The sequence below is a fragment of the Indicator indicator genome, chromosome 21 (assembly GCF_027791375.1).
Source record: "Indicator indicator isolate 239-I01 chromosome 21, UM_Iind_1.1, whole genome shotgun sequence".
Classification (NCBI taxonomy): Eukaryota; Metazoa; Chordata; class Aves; order Piciformes; family Indicatoridae; genus Indicator; species Indicator indicator.
In genome coordinates this window covers 13,736,707-13,753,669 of record NC_072030.1, presented here as the reverse complement: position 1 = coordinate 13,753,669, position 16,963 = coordinate 13,736,707, and the positions used below count along the sequence as shown (strand labels likewise).

General features: G+C 58.1%; 1 protein-coding gene across 1 annotated transcript in view; it reads left to right on the top strand.

The window, feature by feature from the left end:
* Positions 1–1,220: 1,220 nt before the first annotated feature.
* The window catches only part of SYT7 (synaptotagmin 7), a 38,620-nt gene continuing 22,877 nt past the window's right edge, over positions 1,221–16,963 (top strand). The window contains exons 1-3 of the mRNA XM_054390421.1: positions 1,221–1,302; positions 10,663–10,766; positions 14,336–14,415. Of these exons, the coding sequence (XP_054246396.1) occupies positions 1,221–1,302; positions 10,663–10,766; positions 14,336–14,415 (266 nt within the window). The remainder of the gene's footprint in view (positions 1,303–10,662; positions 10,767–14,335; positions 14,416–16,963) is intronic.

Below are 16,963 nucleotides of genomic sequence, written 5' to 3'. Positions count from 1 at the left end.
AGGGGGTTGTAAGGAGCATCATGAGGCTGTAAGGAGCAGCAGAGAGCTGTGAGGAGCATCAGGAGGATGTGAGGAGCATTAGGAGTCTGTGAGGAGCAGCAGAGGGTTGTGAGGAACAGCAGAGAGCTGTGAGGAGCATCAGGAGGTTATGAGGAGCAGCAGAGGGCTATGAGGAGCATGAGGAAGCTAGGAGGAGCATTAGGAGGCTGTGAGGAGCAGCAGAGGGCTGTGAGGAGCATCAGGAGGTTATGAGGAGCAGCAGAGGGCTATGAGGAGCATGAGGAAGCTATGAGGAGCATCAGGAGGCTGTGAGGAACAGCAGAGGGCTATGAGGAGCATGAAGAAGTTGTGGGAAGTGTCAGGAGGCTAAGAGCATCAGGGGGTTGCAAGGAGCATCATGAGGCTGTGAGGAGCAGCAGGAGGCTGTGAGGAGCAGCAAAGGGCTGTGAGGAGCATCAGGAGGCTGTGAGGAGCATCAGGAGGCTGTGAGGAGCAGCAGAGGGCTGTGAGGAGCATCATGAGGCTGTGAGGAGCAGCAGAGGGCTGTGAGGAGCAGCAGGAGGCTGTGAGGAGCAGCAGAGGGCTGTGAGGAGCAGCAGAGAGCTATGAGGAGCATCAGGAGGCTATCAGGAGCATCATGAGGCTGTGAGGAGCATCAGGAGGCTGTGAGGAGCAGCAGAGGGCTGTGAGGAGCAGCAGGAGGCTGTGAGGAGCAGCAGAGGGCTGTGAGGAGCATCAGGAGGCTGTGAGGAGCATCAGGAGGCTGTCAGGAGCAGGGTTTGGGATGGACGGAAACCCCATGGCACTTGGGCAAGGGGGCAGAAAGTCCTGAGGACGGGGTGGGGGATGGGGGGAGAAGGGGGGGAGGGGGTGGCGGGGGCTGGGTTTGGTTGCTCCTCAAGTGGAGAGGTGCTGGTGAGGACCACGAGGCAGAGAAACCACAGAGCTCTCCGGAAATCCTCAGCCAAAAATAGCCCAGCCCCGGAGGAATGAGCCTCAGCTCTTGCCAAAATTCTCCCTCCTGCTCGCTGCCAGCCCCAGCGAGGGGCTGTGGGTGGCGTCTCCAGCCAGGTGCCCACATCGGGCAGGTCTCTGTGGGCAGCACGGGAAGGTGTGGTGCGTGCAGGGCGGCACAGCGGCAGCAGGGCAGAGCTGGGCAGAGCTGGGCAGAGCAGGCAGCTGCTGGCTGCTGGCATGCTGGGCAAGCACAGGCAGGAGGGATGCCGGCGGGCAGCGCCGCCCAGCCGGGCGCCTGGCGAGGCGCTGGGTACCGCTCAGCAGCCTCTGGCCCTCGGCAGGCAGGTGCTGAGAGCCAGCCACGGGGTGCCAGGAGCTCTGCTTTGCTTCTCCACGGTGGTGATGGACCCTGTGGCTGGAGGGGGGGGAGGAGGGGGGAGCGGTGCCACGCTGGTGCCATGCTGGACTCGGGGAGGGCTGGGGAGTTGATGCCTGGTCCTGGTGCCATACCCGAAGCAGGAGCAGAGCTTTGCTCCTGCTTTTGGAGGTGGCATGGAATGAAACCTGGGTGCATGCAGATACTTGATGGCTTTAAAGGGTTTCTCCTCCATCATGTAGGTTTCTCACTCTGCTCCTCAATGCAGTGCCAGTACCCGAATGGCACAGCGATGGATGGCACCAGGTTGGGACAGGGGATGCCCAGCAGCACTGAGTGGTGTATCGGGGTGGGGGGGAGGGTCCTCCTCCTCCAGAGCCTGAGATGGTACCCTTGGGCACTGCCATCCTCAGCATGGTGCTGCCACCAGGCTTGAGTGTCTTGGCACATGGGTGCTGGGGGATGGACCACCACAGGCTGGTGAGTCCCTGGCAGAGGAACAGCTTGGTTATGGGAGGTGGGGGGGGGAAGCCTGGAGGCAAAGCCCCCCCAAGGGGAGGCAGCTTCTGCGTAGGGGGGGAGACAGAGATGGAAAGATTGATGGATTGACAGCTCCGGGGGCTGGCCAGATGGCTGGCTGGAGAAACAGATGTGTCCCAGGGATGGAGGGAGCGAGGGATGGACTGATGGAGGGATGGAGGGAGGGATGGAGGGATGGATGGATGGATGGAGGGATGGATGGAGGGATGGATGGAGGGATGGATGGAGGGATGGAGGGATGGATGGAGGGATGGATGGAGGGATGGATGGAGGGATGGAGGGATAGAGAGATGGAGGGATAGAGAGATGGATGGATAGAGAGATGGAGGGATAGAGAGATGGATGGATAGAGAGATGGATGGATAGAGAGATGGAGGGATAGAGAGATGGAGGGATAGAGAGATGGAGGGATAGAGAGATGGATGGATAGAGAGATGGAGGGAGGGATATTTGGAGGGATGGATCAGGAGCTTGATGGATATGTTGGAGAGGAGGACACACAGACAGACAGACATAGGGAGAACAGACTCCTGTTCCCTTCCTTCTTACCCCAGGGCATGCCTGTGGTGCTGAGCAGTGGTGCTGTGCTGATCCTCTCCCACCCAAGGCTCATCCAATGGTGGGACATTGGCCAGGACCCCTATCAGGACAGTGGGACAACCTTGGGGCTCCCAGCATCACCCACTGAGCACCTTGTGCCCACACCTCCCCTGCCTGCGTGGCACCCCCCAGCCCCAGCCACTTTCACCTTCCAACTTGCCACCCATCTCTGCCCTGGGAGATGCCAGCCTGCCTGAGAGCAGCCCCCAAAGTGCCCAATGGGTTGTTTTCCAGGGGTGGTGGAGGTTTGGCATCCTGGCAGCCCCCTCCATGCCCAGTTCCTCTCCTTCCCCCTGCGCTGGGCTCATGTGTTTTGCCCCCACCACGATCCTGCCCAGTTCCCACTCCCATTCCACCCAGGATTCTGCACAGGAGAGAAAGCTGCAAAATTCACAGTTTTTTTCAGCTGCAACCTAAAAATAAGAGGTTGGGGAAATATCTAGCAAATGAGTGGGAGGATGAGAAGAGGAGGAATTAATGGCCTGGTGCCAGGCAAACAGCATCTGGGAAGCCCCAACGTGGCAACGCCACCACCTCGTGCTCCTCCGCCCTGGCACGGCCATCCCATGGGACAAAGTGAGGCTCTGATGCCATGTGGGGCAGGATCTCTCCATCCCATCCCATCCTCCACTTCCCCAACATCACCACCAAGCCTTTCCCCAGCACTGTCATCATCACCATCATCAGCATCCGAGTTTGGGCTCAACGTCACATCCCACCCCGGCTCGGCGGCTGGCAGCGGGCACCGGCTGGCAGCAAAATGTGGTGGTGATGGGGACGTGCAGCTCTCTTGGCACCTGCTCTTGTTCTTCTTCCCTCCCCAGTCCCTCCTCTCCCTGGGTGCTGACATGTTTCCTCTGCTGGTTTTGGTGAGCAGGTGGGCATGGGCTGGCACAGCAGGCACCGGCGTGGTGACGGTGTCTTGGCAGAGGGAGAAGTTTCTCTGCATGGAGATGTGGAAGAAAGCTTGGATTTTGCCTTTCCAGCTGGCTGGAGGTCCTGGAGAGTTGTCTGTGTGGCTTGGATTCCTCCCCACCCCAGGGGCATTTGGCATGGCCCAAAGGAGGATGCTTGAGGATGTGAGGCTGGACAGTGGAGCAGCTACGGGGTGGGCATCGTGCCCACCCTTCTCTGGGCTTGGGCACCTGGAGCTCTGCACCCAAGATTATGGCCCTGAGAGTAGAGCTGGGCTCTGGCTTCTCACTGGGGCACCTGTGGAGAGCTTGGCCCCAGCCCTGGTGGTGCTGGTTTGTGCCAAATGCTCGTCCAAAGCCTTTGGCCAACTGCTTGTGCAGAGCTCTTGGCCACTTGCCACTCCGGGGAGGAGACTTCCAGCTTCTCCATCCTGCCTGAGGGAGCAGCCAGGAGCTGAAGGCCTCACCTTGGGTGCCCCTATGGGTGCTTTGCCCTGGGAACACAGGGTGGGCCCTCATGGTGAGGAGTTGGTGCTGGTAGAGGAGATGTAGGCTGGGTTTGAGTGCTGGGGTGGACAGAAGGAGACAGAAATTCCTGCCAGGGGGAAGGTGACTGGGGAGGAAAAGAGGTGCAGATGCCCTTCAGTGGGGTGGGCTTGTGTGCCAGCCTGACGGGGAGGGCTGGGTGTGAGCAAGGTCACTGTGGGGCACAGAGCACTCAGATATGCAAAGCCACCAAGATCTGCTTGGGCACCAAGGTGCACAAAGCCCCTGAGAGGTACAGGGCCAGCAAGATCATAGAGGCACAGAACCACTTAGCTTGGAAAAGACCTCAAAGGTCATCAAGTCCAATCCTGAGATGCACAAAGCCACCAGGGTGCACAAAGCCACCAGGATGCACAAAGCCACCAGGATGCACAAAGCCATCAGGATGCACAAAGCCATCAGGATGCACAAAGCCACCGAGGATGCACAAAGCCATCAGGATGCACAAAGCCACCAAAGATGCACAAAGCCATCAGGATGCACAAAGCCACCAAGGATGCACAAAGCCACCAAAGATGCACAAATCCACCAGGATGCACAAAGCCATCAGGATGCACAAAGCCATCAGGATGCACAAAGCCATCAGGATGCACAAAGCCACCAAGGATGCACAAAGCCACCAGGATGCACAAAGCCATCAGGATGCACAAAGCCATCAGGATGCACAAAGCCACCAAGGATGCACAAAGCCATCAGGATGCACAAAGCCATCAGGATGCACAAAGCCACCAGGATGCACAAAGCCATCAGGATGCACAAAGCCACCAAGGATGCACAAAGCCATCAGGATGCACAAAGCCATGAGGATGCACAAAGCCACCAAGGATGCACAAAGCCATCAGGATGCACAAAGCCATCAGAGCCACCAGGATGCACAAAGCCATCAGGATGCACAAAGCCACCAAGGATGCACAAAGCCATCAGGATGCACAAAGCCACCAAGGATGCACAAAGCCATCAGGATGCACAAAGCCACCAAGGATGCACAAAGCCACCAAGGATGCACAAAGCCATCAGGATGCACAAAGCCACCAAGGATGCACAAAGCCATCAGGATGCACAAAGCCACCAAGGATGCACAAAAGCCACCAAGGATGCACAAAGCCATCAGGATGCACAAAGCCATCAGGATGCACAAAGCCATCAGGATGCACAAAGCCACCAGGATGCACAAAGCCATCAGGATGCACAAAGCCATCAGGATGCACAAAGCCACCAGGATGCACAAAGCCATCAGGATGCACAAAGCCACCAAGGATGCACAAAGCCATCAGGATGCACAAAGCCACCAAGGATGCACAAAGCCATCAGGATGCACAAAGCCATCAGGATGCACAAAGCCATCAAGATGCACAAAGCCATCAGGATGCACAAAGCCACCAAGGATGCACAAAGCCATCAGGATGCACAAAGCCACCAGGATGCACAAAGCCATCAGGATGCACAAAGCCACCAAGGATGCACAAAGCCATCAGGATGCACAAAGCCACCAAGGATGCACAAAGCCACCAGGATGCACAAAGCCATCAGGATGCACAAAGCCACCAAGGATGCACAAAGCCATCAGGATGCACAAAGCCACCGAGGATGCACAAAGCCATCAGGATGCACAAAGCCATCAGGATGCACAAAGCCACCAAGGATGCACAAAGCCACCAAAGATGCACAAATCCACCAGGATGCACAAAGCCATCAGGATGCACAAAGCCATCAGGATGCACAAAGCCACCAAGGATGCACAAAGCCACCAAGGATGCACAAAGCCATCAGGATGCACAAAGCCATCAGGATGCACAAAGCCACCAAGGATGCACAAAGCCATCAGGATGCACAAAGCCACCAAGGATGCACAAAACCACCAAGGATGCACAAAGCCATCAGGATGCACAAAGCCATCAGGATGCACAAAGCCATCAGGATGCACAAAGCCACCAAGGATGCACAAAGCCATCAGGATGCACAAAGCCATCAGGATGCACAAAGCCACCAGGATGCACAAAGCCATCAGGATGCACAAAGCCATCAGGATGCACAAAGCCACCAAGGATGCACAAAGCCATCAGATGCACAAAGCCATCAGGATGCACAAAGCCATCAGGATGCACAAAGCCATCAGGATGCACAAAGCCACCAGGATGCACAAAGCCATCAGGATGCACAAAGCCACCAAGGATGCACAAAGCCACCAGGATGCACAAAGCCATCAGGATGCACAAAGCCACCAGGATGCACAAAGCCATCAGGATGCACAAAGCCATCAGGATGCACAAAGCCATCAGGATGCACAAAGCCATCAGGATGCACAAAACCACCAAGGATGCACAAAGCCATCAGGATGCACAAAGCCATCAGGATGCACAAAGCCACCAAGGATGCACAAAGCCACCAAGGATGAACAAAGCCATCAGGATGCACAAAGCCATCAGGATGCACAAAGCCATCAGGATGCACAAAGCCACCAAGGATGCACAAAGCCACCAAGGATGCACAAAGCCATCAGGATGCACAAAGCCACCAAGGATGCACAAAGCCATCAGGATGCACAAAGCCACCAGGATGCACAAAGCCACCAAGGATGCACAAAGCCACCAAGATGCACAAAGCCATCAGGATGCACAAAGCCACCAGGATGCACAAAGCCATCAGGATGCACAAAGCCACCAGGATGCACAAAGCCACCAGGATGCACAAAGCCACCAGGATGCACAAAGCCACCAAGATGCACAAAGCCACCAAGGATGCACAAAGCCACCAAAGATGCACAAAGCCACCAAGGATGCACAAAGCCATCAGGATGCACAAAGCCACCAGGATGCACAAAGCCATCAGGATGCACAAAGCCATCAGGATGCACAAAGCCATCAGGATGCACAAAGCCACCAAGGTGCCAGCCTTAGGGACTCACAGACTGTTTAGATTGGCCAAACCCTTCAAGATCACCAAGTCCAACCCTGAGATGCTCAGCACCACCAAGATATCTGAAGCCACTGGGCTGCCTAAAGCCACTAAGATACCCAATGTGATTGGGATGCCACCAAGATAAGGACTGGGACCAGGGAGGAGGCTGGAGCTGGCTGGGACAACACAGGGCACACCTGGGCTGTGCTGAGGGCACAGGGGTGCCCAGCTCTGCCATGCCACCAGGACCCACCACTACCTCTCTGTACCTCCCTGGTGCTGGTGCTCAGGGAATCCATTGGCACCAGCAGCTCTCACCACTTGCTCCTCACCTTCTCCATGCCAATCCCACTGGATCTCCAGCTCACATGCTGCTTAGGAGAGGAATAATCCCTCTGGGATGTCTGAGCCTTATGCTTGGGGCAGGGTTTGAAGTGGCTCCTCCACAGCCACAAAAGCTGCAGCTCAGGAAGCAGCTAACCCATGGCTCAGGGGAGATGGGCACATGGTGAGGCCACAGCCCCCATCTCCCAGGTGCCTTAGGGGAGAGATGGGCACATGGTGAGGCCACAGCCCCCATCTCCCAGGTGCCTTAGGGGGCTGTGGCATTGGGGTAGGCTCAAGGTGGTACCCAGCCCAGGGATCTTCCCTGGAATCACAGAATGGTTTGGTTGGAAAAGCCCTCTAAGCTCATTGAGTCCAACCATCAGCCTCAGACCTCTGTGGCCATCAAACCATGGCCCCAGGTGCCATGGCCACACATTTGTTGAACACCTCCAGGGACAGTGCCTCCACCAGGTGGTGCTCCCTGGGCAGCCTGTTCCAGTGCCAAGGTGCATGGAGTGTGGCATGGAGACCTTCTGGCCTTGGCACAGGGGATGCATGCAGAGAACATCTCAATACATTTCTTGGGTTCCTCACTCCCCAGAAGGACATTGAGGAGCTGGAGCAGGTCCAGAGAAGGGCAAGGAAGCTGGGGAAGGGTCTGGAGAACAGGAACAGTGAGGAGCAGCTGAGGGAGCTGGGGGTCTTGAGCCTGGAGAGAAGGAGGCTGAGGGGAGACCTTCTGGCTCTCTGCAGCTCCCTGCAAGGAGGCTGGAGCCAGGTGGGGGTTGAGCTCTGCTGCCAAGCAAGAAGTGACAAGAAAAGGGGTGATGGCCTCAAGATGCCCCAGGGAAAGTTTAAGTTGGGACATGAGGAACAATTTGTTGCCCTTGAGGGTTGTCAAGGCCTGTCCCAGGCTGCCCAGGGCAGTGGTGCAGTCCCCATCCCTGGAGGGGTTTGTGAGCTGTGGAGCTGTGGTGCTGAGGGCCATGGGTTGGTGGTGACTGAGTCACCTGCTGGCAGGGGGAGCTGGGGGGAGATCATCCCAATTCCCAGCCACACCAGCCTGCCCAGTTATCCCATGGGATGAGCTTGGGCTGGTTGGGATCACACACCTCCAAGAGCTGGATATCCCAAGTGGGGGCTGTCCCAGGACCCCCTCCACCAGAGAGCCTGCTTTAGATGCCCTCTGCCTCCTTCCTCCCCTCATCCCCAGCAGCAGCTCTCTCACTTGGGTGTATAAATGTTTGAAATTAAGGGTTGGTCCCAAATTCCCTCCTAGGCAACAGTTGCTAAGTGAGGGTTGTACACAGGCTCCTCAGGATGGAGAAGGGATGGAGAAGGGATGGAGAGGGGATGGAGAGGGGATGGAGAGGGGATGGAGAGGGGATGGAGAGGGGATGGAGAGGGGATGGAGAAGGGATGCAGAGGGGATGGAGAGGGGATGGAGAAGGGATGGAGAGGGGATGGAGAGGGGATGGAGAAGGGATGCAGAGGGGATGGAGAGGGGATGGAGAAGGGATGGAGAGGGGATGGAGAGGGGATGGAGAAGGGATGGAGAAGGGATGGAGAGGGGATGGAGAGGGGATGGAGAAGGGATGGAGAAGGGATGGAGAGGGGATGGAGAGGGGATGCAGAGGGGATGAAGAGGGGATGGAGAGGGGATGGAGAAGGGATGAAGAGGGATGGAGAGGGGATGGAGAGGGATGGAGAAGGATGGAGAAGGGATGGAGAGGATGGAGAGGGATGGAGTGGGGATGGAGAGGGGATGGAGAGGGGGTGGAGAAGGGATGGAGAAGGGATGGAGAGGGGATGAGGAAGGGATGGAGAGGGGATGAGGAAGGGATGGAGAAGCCCTCTTGGTGGCTTTGGATGGAAGGAGCACCATGGAGCACAGGACACTTGTCCCCTCATCCTTGTGCCCCCCCAAACCCCACCCCGGGGTGACCCCCCCCCACCCACTGAATGCCAGCTCACCCCTCCCAGAGCCTCCCAACACCTTGATGCCTGCCTGGGGACACGGTGACCCCCCCAAAGCAGGGTGTCCTGCCTGGCCACCACACAGAGGTGATGGCTGAGGTGAGCCTGCTCCTGCATGGCCTCAGCCTGCAGCTTCAAGAGATGCTTCCAGAGCTCAGAGCCTCACAGAGTCCTTTGGCTTGGAAAGGACCTCCAAGATCATCGAGTCCAACCAGCCACCCAAGGCCACCATGGCCACCACCCCATGGCCCCAAAGTGCCACGGCCACGTGTTTCTGGAACATCTTCTTGAACACCTTCCTCCTCTCCTGCCCCCTCCACCCTGCTCAGCTCTTCAAGGGACTTGCTAAATCCTCTTCACTGCCACCTCCCCTTTATGTCTCTTTCTCTTTCCACTGGCCACATGAACATGAGGCTGCTGGTTCTTCATCACCCACCCTCATGGTACTGGTGACACTGAGGACCTCCTTGTGTCCCAGGCCGTCTGCTCAGGCTGCTCTGACTCCCACCCCCCCCACCCCCACCCCCACCCCTGAACTGCTGGCAAATTGCATTACAATAACAAGGGCTGTGGGCTAATGAATTATTAATCATTAGTGATTAATATTTATACTGCAGCACGGCTCCAGGAGAGCTGCTCTGGCCACCTCACTCCCCACTGTCCCCATGTCCCCATCCCAGGGTGAAGACCTCCCTCTGGGATGCCACAGTGAGGGGTCCTGCCAGGGAACAGGATTGAGCTGGGCTTGGGGTCCCTGCTAGACCACCCACCCCCACCCCCAAAGCCACCTTGGGTCACCCTGCCATGGTGCTGGGGACATCATAGGGACAGTGTGGCCATGGCTTGGTGTTGGGGTGGGGGTCATGGGGACAGTGTGGCCAGGGCTTGGTGCTGGGGTGGGGGTCATGGGCACACTGTGGCCAGGGCTTGGTGCTGGGGTGGGGGTCATGGGGACAGTGTGGCCAGGGCTTGGTGTTGGGGTAGGGGTCATGGGGACAGTGTGGCCAGGGCTTGGTGTTGGGGACACTCTGTGCTGGGGTGGGGGTCATGGGGACAGTGTGGCCATGGCTTGGTGCTGGGATGGGGGTCATGGGCACACTGTGGCCATGGTTTGGTGCTGGGGTGGGGGTCATGGGCACAGTGTGGCCATGGTTTGGTGCTGGGGTGGGGGTCGTGGGCACAGTGTGGCCATGGTTTGGTGCTGGGATGGGGGTCATGGGCACAGTGTGGCCATGGCTTGGTGCTGGGGTGGGGGTCATGGGCACAGTGTGGCCAAGGCTTGGTGCTGGGGTGGGGGTCGTGGGCACAGTGTGGCCAAGGCTTGGTGCTGGGGTGGGGGCTGGTACCTGCCAGCTGGACCCCGGCCACCTCCTCTTCGCTCTCCCTGTCCTTGCCCAGCTCTCTGTGGGTGGCTGTGTGCAGGGTGCCAGTCAGGTCCACACTGGGGGCCCCTGGGGCAGGGAGGTCTGTGACACCCCCTCGAGTGTCCCCCTCTCTGAGGGGTGACTCTGCCTCGCTCCCCCCCAGGCTCTCCCTCCCGTGACGTCCTCCTGGTCTCAGCCATCATCACCGTCAGCCTTAGCGTCACCATCGTCCTCTGCGGGATCTGCCAGTGGTGCCAGCGCAAACTGGTGAGTGTCTGGGGCTGGAGGGGGGCAGGGGGCAAGGGGGGGCTGGCAGTGGGCACCCCTTCTTCCTTCCCTGGGCTGCACTGCGAGGTGGGTCCTGCCCCTCGGCAAGGGGGGCTGGTGGAAATGGGCAATGCCAGGGGCTTGGCTGGGCGGGCAGAGGAGGTTGCCACGCATTGGCTATGGGGAGGGCACCACCTCTTTTGGCCTTTAGGAGATGTGGTGATGAAATCATAGACTCATAGGGTTGAGTGGGTTGGGAAAGGCCTCGAAGAGCACCAGGTCCAACCACCAGCCCAGCACCACCATGGCCACTGAGGCATGGCCCCAGGTGCCATGGCCACAGCTTTCTTGAACAGCTCCAGGATGGGGACTCCAGCACCGCCCTGGGCAGCCTGCTCCAACGTCTGACCACTCTTGCAGCAATGAAATTGTTCCTCATGTCCAACCTAAACCTCCCCTGGGGCAATTGGAGACCATTGCCTCTTGTCCTGTCACTTGTTCCTTGGCAGAAGAGCCCAACCCCCACCTGGCTCCAGCCTCCTTGCAGTGAGCTGCAGAGAGCCAGAAGGTCTCCCCTCAGCCTCCTCTTCTCCAGCCTCAACAACCCTCAGCTGCTCCTCCCCAGCTCTGTTCCCCAGACCCTTCCCCAGCTTTGTTGCCCTTCTCTGGACCTGCTCCAGCTCCTCAATGTCCTTCTTGGAATGAGAGGCTCAAAACTCACCCCAGGATTCCAGGTGTGCAGGAAAAATCCCTGCTCCTGCTGGCCACACTCTTGCTGATCCAGGCCAGGCTGCTGGTGACCTTCTTGGCCACCTGGGCACCCCCTGGCTCCTCTCCAGCTGCTGTCACCCCAGGTCCTTTCCCACCAGGCAGTTTGCAGCCACTCTGCCCCCAGCCTGGAGCCTTCCTGGGGTTGTTTGACCCAAGTGCAGGTCCCAGCTCTTGGCCTTTGTGAACCTCATACAACTGACCTCAGCTCATGGATCCAGCCTGGCCAGAGCCCTCTGCAGAGCCTCCAGCCCTTGCTGTTTGGGCTAAACTCTTTGTGCAGCATGAAGTGAAGGTTCCAAACACCTCCAGATCTCTACAACTGCCATCAGCAGAAATGAACTGGCCCCTGGCCTGCTGCTCTCACTCCTACCTGGAAAAGTCCCAAGAGAAAGTGGCCAGCTTGTCCTCAACACCACCAGGCACTGGGAGCCAACCTTGCCACTCACTATCCCCTCCCTGTCCCTTCATCATTCCCAGGGCATCCAGATTCCCTCCTCAAGCCCCACCACAGCAGGGAGGCCTTTGGCTTAGTTGCTTCCTGCCCTGCTTCCTTCCCTTCCCATGGATTCTGCCACATTTCCTTCGCCATCAGATTCAAATCTGGATCAGGCACTGAGATGGTGGTGGATGTTCCTGGGTGGGAGATGCCCACCCCAGGGTGATTCTAGTGGCTCATCCCAAGCTGTGGGAAGACAACAATCCCATGGGAAGAGGAGGGGGGGGGGTGTCCATCAAGGACAAGGCAGCGCAGAGGAAGAGGGAGCTGCCACGGCATGCGGAGAGTGGAGGTGGGAAGGAGCTTCCAAACCTAGCTGGTACCACCCAGGGATGGGTAGGAGGTTGGCAGAGGGTTGAGCACCAAGGAGGAGAAGGTTTGTGCTGAAGGGCAAAGCTGGCAGGGGAACAAACAAGAGTAAATTGGCAGGGAAGAGGTGTTCAGGCTGGGAAGGGACAGGCACAGCCTGGCCAAGCCTTGACAGCTCATGGAGCTGGAAGGGCTGCAGGGGAACCACTGCCAAAGCTGCTGAGAGGCTGCTGGGCTGGCCCCAGCCTGTGCCCAGCAGCACCAGCCTGGCTAGGGCTGGCAGAGTGTGGGCCAGCAGCTTCTGCTACCATGTCCTCATGAGCCCTGTGCCATGGCCAGCTGGGGACAACGCTGGGTTGGAGGCTGACTCCCTCCAGGATGAGCCTGTGGGCATCCAAGGAAGTCCAGCATCCTGAAGATGCCAGCAGGATTAGCCCATGGTCTTCCAAAGAGGTTGGTCATCCCTGCAGATCCTGCTAGTATCAGTCCATGGCCATCCAAGGAGGACCAACATGCCAGCAGGATTAGTCCATGGGTGTCTAAGGAGGTCCAGCACCCCAGCAGGTCTTGGTAAGATTAGTCCATGGCCACCCAAGGAGGTCCAACATGCCAGCAGGATTAGCCCATGGGTGTCTAAGGAGGTCCAGCACCCCAGCAGGTCTTGGTAAGATTAGTCCATGGCCACCCAAGGAGGTCCAACATGCCAGCAGGATTAGTCCGTGGGTGTCTAAGGAGGTCCAGCACCCCAACAGGTCTTGGTAAGATTAGTCCATGGCCACCCAAGGAGGTCCAACATGCCAGCAGGATTAGTCCGTGGGTGTCTAAGGAGGTCCAGCACCCCAGCAGGTCTTGGTAAGATTAGCTTATGGCCATCCAAGGAGGTCCAACATGCCAGCAGGATTAGCCCATGGGTGTCTAAGGAGGTCCAGCACCCCAGCAGGTCTTGGTAAGATTAGCTTATGGCCACCCAAGGAGGTCCTGCAACCCTGCAGCTCCCAGCAGGACAAGCCTGTGTCTGTCCCATGCTGAGGGTGCAGGGAGCCCTTTGACACCTCACTGCCAAGGAGCCAGCTCTGAGCCCAGGGGATATGGCTGTGGAGGAGGAGAAGAAGGCACAAATCCTCTCCAGCTCACAGGCAACCACCTTGCAGGTCCAGGATCAGCAGCAGTGGGATGGCTGCTCCACAACCTCAGCCTTCTCCTAGCCCACCTCAGCCTTTTCTGTTTTTTGTTTTGGTTTTGGGTTTGTTTTTTTGTTTTTTTTTTTTTTTGCACCTGTGTGAAGCAGCTTCTGCTCCTAATTGTTGGCTAATTGGCATTAATTGGGCGCTTGTCCTGCCTGGCTGGGAGCAGAGTGGCACAGGCTGAACCTGCCATCGGAGGTGGCAGCGACGTGCCCTGATTAGGAGCCCCAGTTTGGAGCCAGCTCCTGCTTCATTAGCATATGGCAGCTCTTCCCTTTCACTGGGGAAGGTGAACTCAATTAAGCCAGCTTCAATTAAGCCTAAAATTACCTGCTCCCCCCCCCCCACACCCCTCCCACCCCACCCAAGTGAGCTCAGGGAAGGGTAGGCAGGTGGTGGCTGCTGCTCTGCCCTTGTGGGAGGGAACACACAAAGGGGTGAGCCCCCCCTCTGCCCTCCAGTCTCTCAGGGATGGTGCCAGGGTGGCCAGAGCAGGGTCTGAGCAGGGTCTTTGCTGGACCATAAAGGCCAAAGGATGATGATGTTGGGAGGTTTGCTGCCTGGTGTGCTGGGGTCGAGCCTGGCAGGTAGGGGAGGAACTAGGTGGGGCCTGTGAGGGGTAAGGGGAAAAACCCAGAGCAGCTTCTCCCATCCTCACCCTTGGCTGTGATGCTCTGGGCTGTGGTGGAAGTCTCCTTCCCATGCACTGACTCACTTCTCCTTCTCTCCCTCTCCCTGTTTTTTTCCCTTTTCTCTTTTCCCTTTTCCTCCCTCTTCCTCCCCCCTCCCCTTCCTCTTCCTCTCAGCAGGGGAAGCGTTACAAGACTTCCCTGGAGACCGTAGGGACCCCAGACTCCAGCCGAGGCCGCAGTGAGAAGAAAACCATCAAGTAGGTGCCAGGGTTGAAGGGGGACAAGGTGTAGGGGGCTGTGGCACCAGGAGCCTCTGTGCCCACAGGGTTGGCACAGCTACAGCCTGCTCAGCACAGCTACAGCCTGCTCAGCACCCTATCATGGGGACAGAAGCTGGATCAGTACCATCCCCTGGCAGCTGGGAGGTCCCTCCTTGGGGACAAAGGTGCCCATCCCCCTGCTCCTCGTGAGGAAGGTCAATGCCCAGCCCTGGCAGAATGAATTTGGCAGCAGCTGCTTGCCCAGGAAGACCAAACAATGTTGTGCCATCCTCAATCCTCCTGCAGCTGCCTGGTCCCCTCAGCCAAGGCAGAGCTGTCCCCAGGTATCTCCAGCCCCAGTAGAAGAGACTCTACAGGAGACTGGGAGAGCTGACAGGTCTTTGGGTGCCCCTCCTGGCTTGCCCACTGAGCTGTGGGCATGGCTGGCTGGAGCCATGGGGACCTCAACATGTTGTGCCCAGAGATGTAGAGCCCAAGCCCTGTCAATGGAGCCATGCCTGGCCCCTTGGCACAGCTCTGCAGACCATGACCATTGGGCAGGTGGAGAGTGGAGTTTGGACATCTCCTGCTGCAGGGTATGCAGCTGGCAGCCAGCTGAGCCTTTTCTGGGCACCCCAGCTCCAGCTCAGTCCCCCCACAGGGCTCTTGGGGGCTGGACCACTACCACAGGGCTGGACCACTACCCCCTACCTGCAGGAACCTGCCCAGGGTGACATCGGGGTGTAGGCATCTGGGGCAACCTCAGGTGTGGCTGTGCCCAGTTGGGACTGCAGGAGGGGGCACCTGCAGCTCTTCCTTCCCAGCTCCAGCAGGTTCCATGCAGCCAGGCTCAACCCAGAGCTGCAGGTGGGCATCGAGGAGGGCAGTGAGGGTCAGGCAGTGGTGGCAACCCAGAGCTGCAGGTGGGCATCGAGGAGGGCAGTGAGGGTCAGGCAGTGGTGGCAACCCAGAGCTGCAGGTGGGTATCGAGGAGGGCAGTGAGGGTCAGGCAGTGGTGGCAACCCAGAGCTGCAGGTGGGCATCGAGGAGGGCAGTGAGGGTCAGGCAGTGGTGGCAACCCAGAGCTGCAGGTGGGCATCGAGGAGGGCAGTGAGGGTCAGGCAGTGGTGGCAACCCAGAGCTGCAGGTGGGCATCGAGGAGGGCAGTGAGGGTCAGGCAATGGTGGCAACCCAGAGCTGCAGGTGGGCATCGAGGAGGGCAGTGAGGGTCAGGCAGTGGTGGCTTCTCGAGTTCTCCAGGGCCCCAGGCTCTGGCATGAAGCTCACACTGAGCTTGCTGGAGCCAGTGCTGGCAGCAGGTTCTGACTGGCTCTGCAAGAGGGGACCTGGAGGGGTCTGCAAGGACATGGCAGCATCATGGGCAAGCAAGCAGAGACCGCTTCCAGCACCTGGCTGCCCAGGAGGAGAGGACCTGCAGACACACCTGATGGGGACACACAGACACACCTGATGGGGACACACAGACACACTTGATGGGGACACACAGACACACCTGATGGGGACACACAGACACACCTGATGGGGACACACAGACACACTTGATGGGGACGCAGAGACACACCTGATGGGGACACACAGACACACCTGATGGGGACACACAGACACACCTGATGGGGACACACAGACACACTTGATGGGGACGCAGAGACACACCTGATGGGGACACACAGACACACCTGATGGGGACACACAGACACACTTGATGGGGACACACAGACACCTGATGGGGACACACAGACACACCTGATGGGGACGCACAGACACACCTGATGGGGACACACAGACACACCTGATGGGGACACACAGACACCTGATGGGGAAACACAGACACATGTGACAAGGACGCACAGACACACCTGATGGGGACACACCTGATGGGGACACACAGACACATGTGACAAGGACGCACAGACACACCTGATGGGGACACACAGACACACCTGATGGGGACACACAGACACATGTGACAAGGACGCACAGACACACCTGATGGGGACACACAGACACACATGATGGGGACACACAGACATATGTGACAAGGATGCACAAGACACACCTGATGGGGACACACAGACACATGATGGGGACACACAGACACATGTGACAAGGATGCACAGACACACCTGATGGGGACACACAGACACATGATGGGGACACACAGACACATGTGACAAGGATGCACAGACACACCTGATGGGGACACACAGACACATGTGACAAGGATGCACAGACACACCTGATGGGGACACACAGACACCTGATGGGGACACACAGACATATGTGACAAGGATGCACAGACACACCTGATGGGGACACACAGACACATGTGCCAGGGATGTGGATGTGCCAGGGACACACAGACACCTGTGACAAGGACACAAAGATACATGTGCCAGGGACACGTAGGCACAGTGCCAGGGATGCAGATGTGCCAGGAACACGCAGACACATGTCAGGGGCACGTTGACACAGTGCTAGGGATTCAGATGCATGCCAGGGACACACAGACACATGTGCCAGGGAC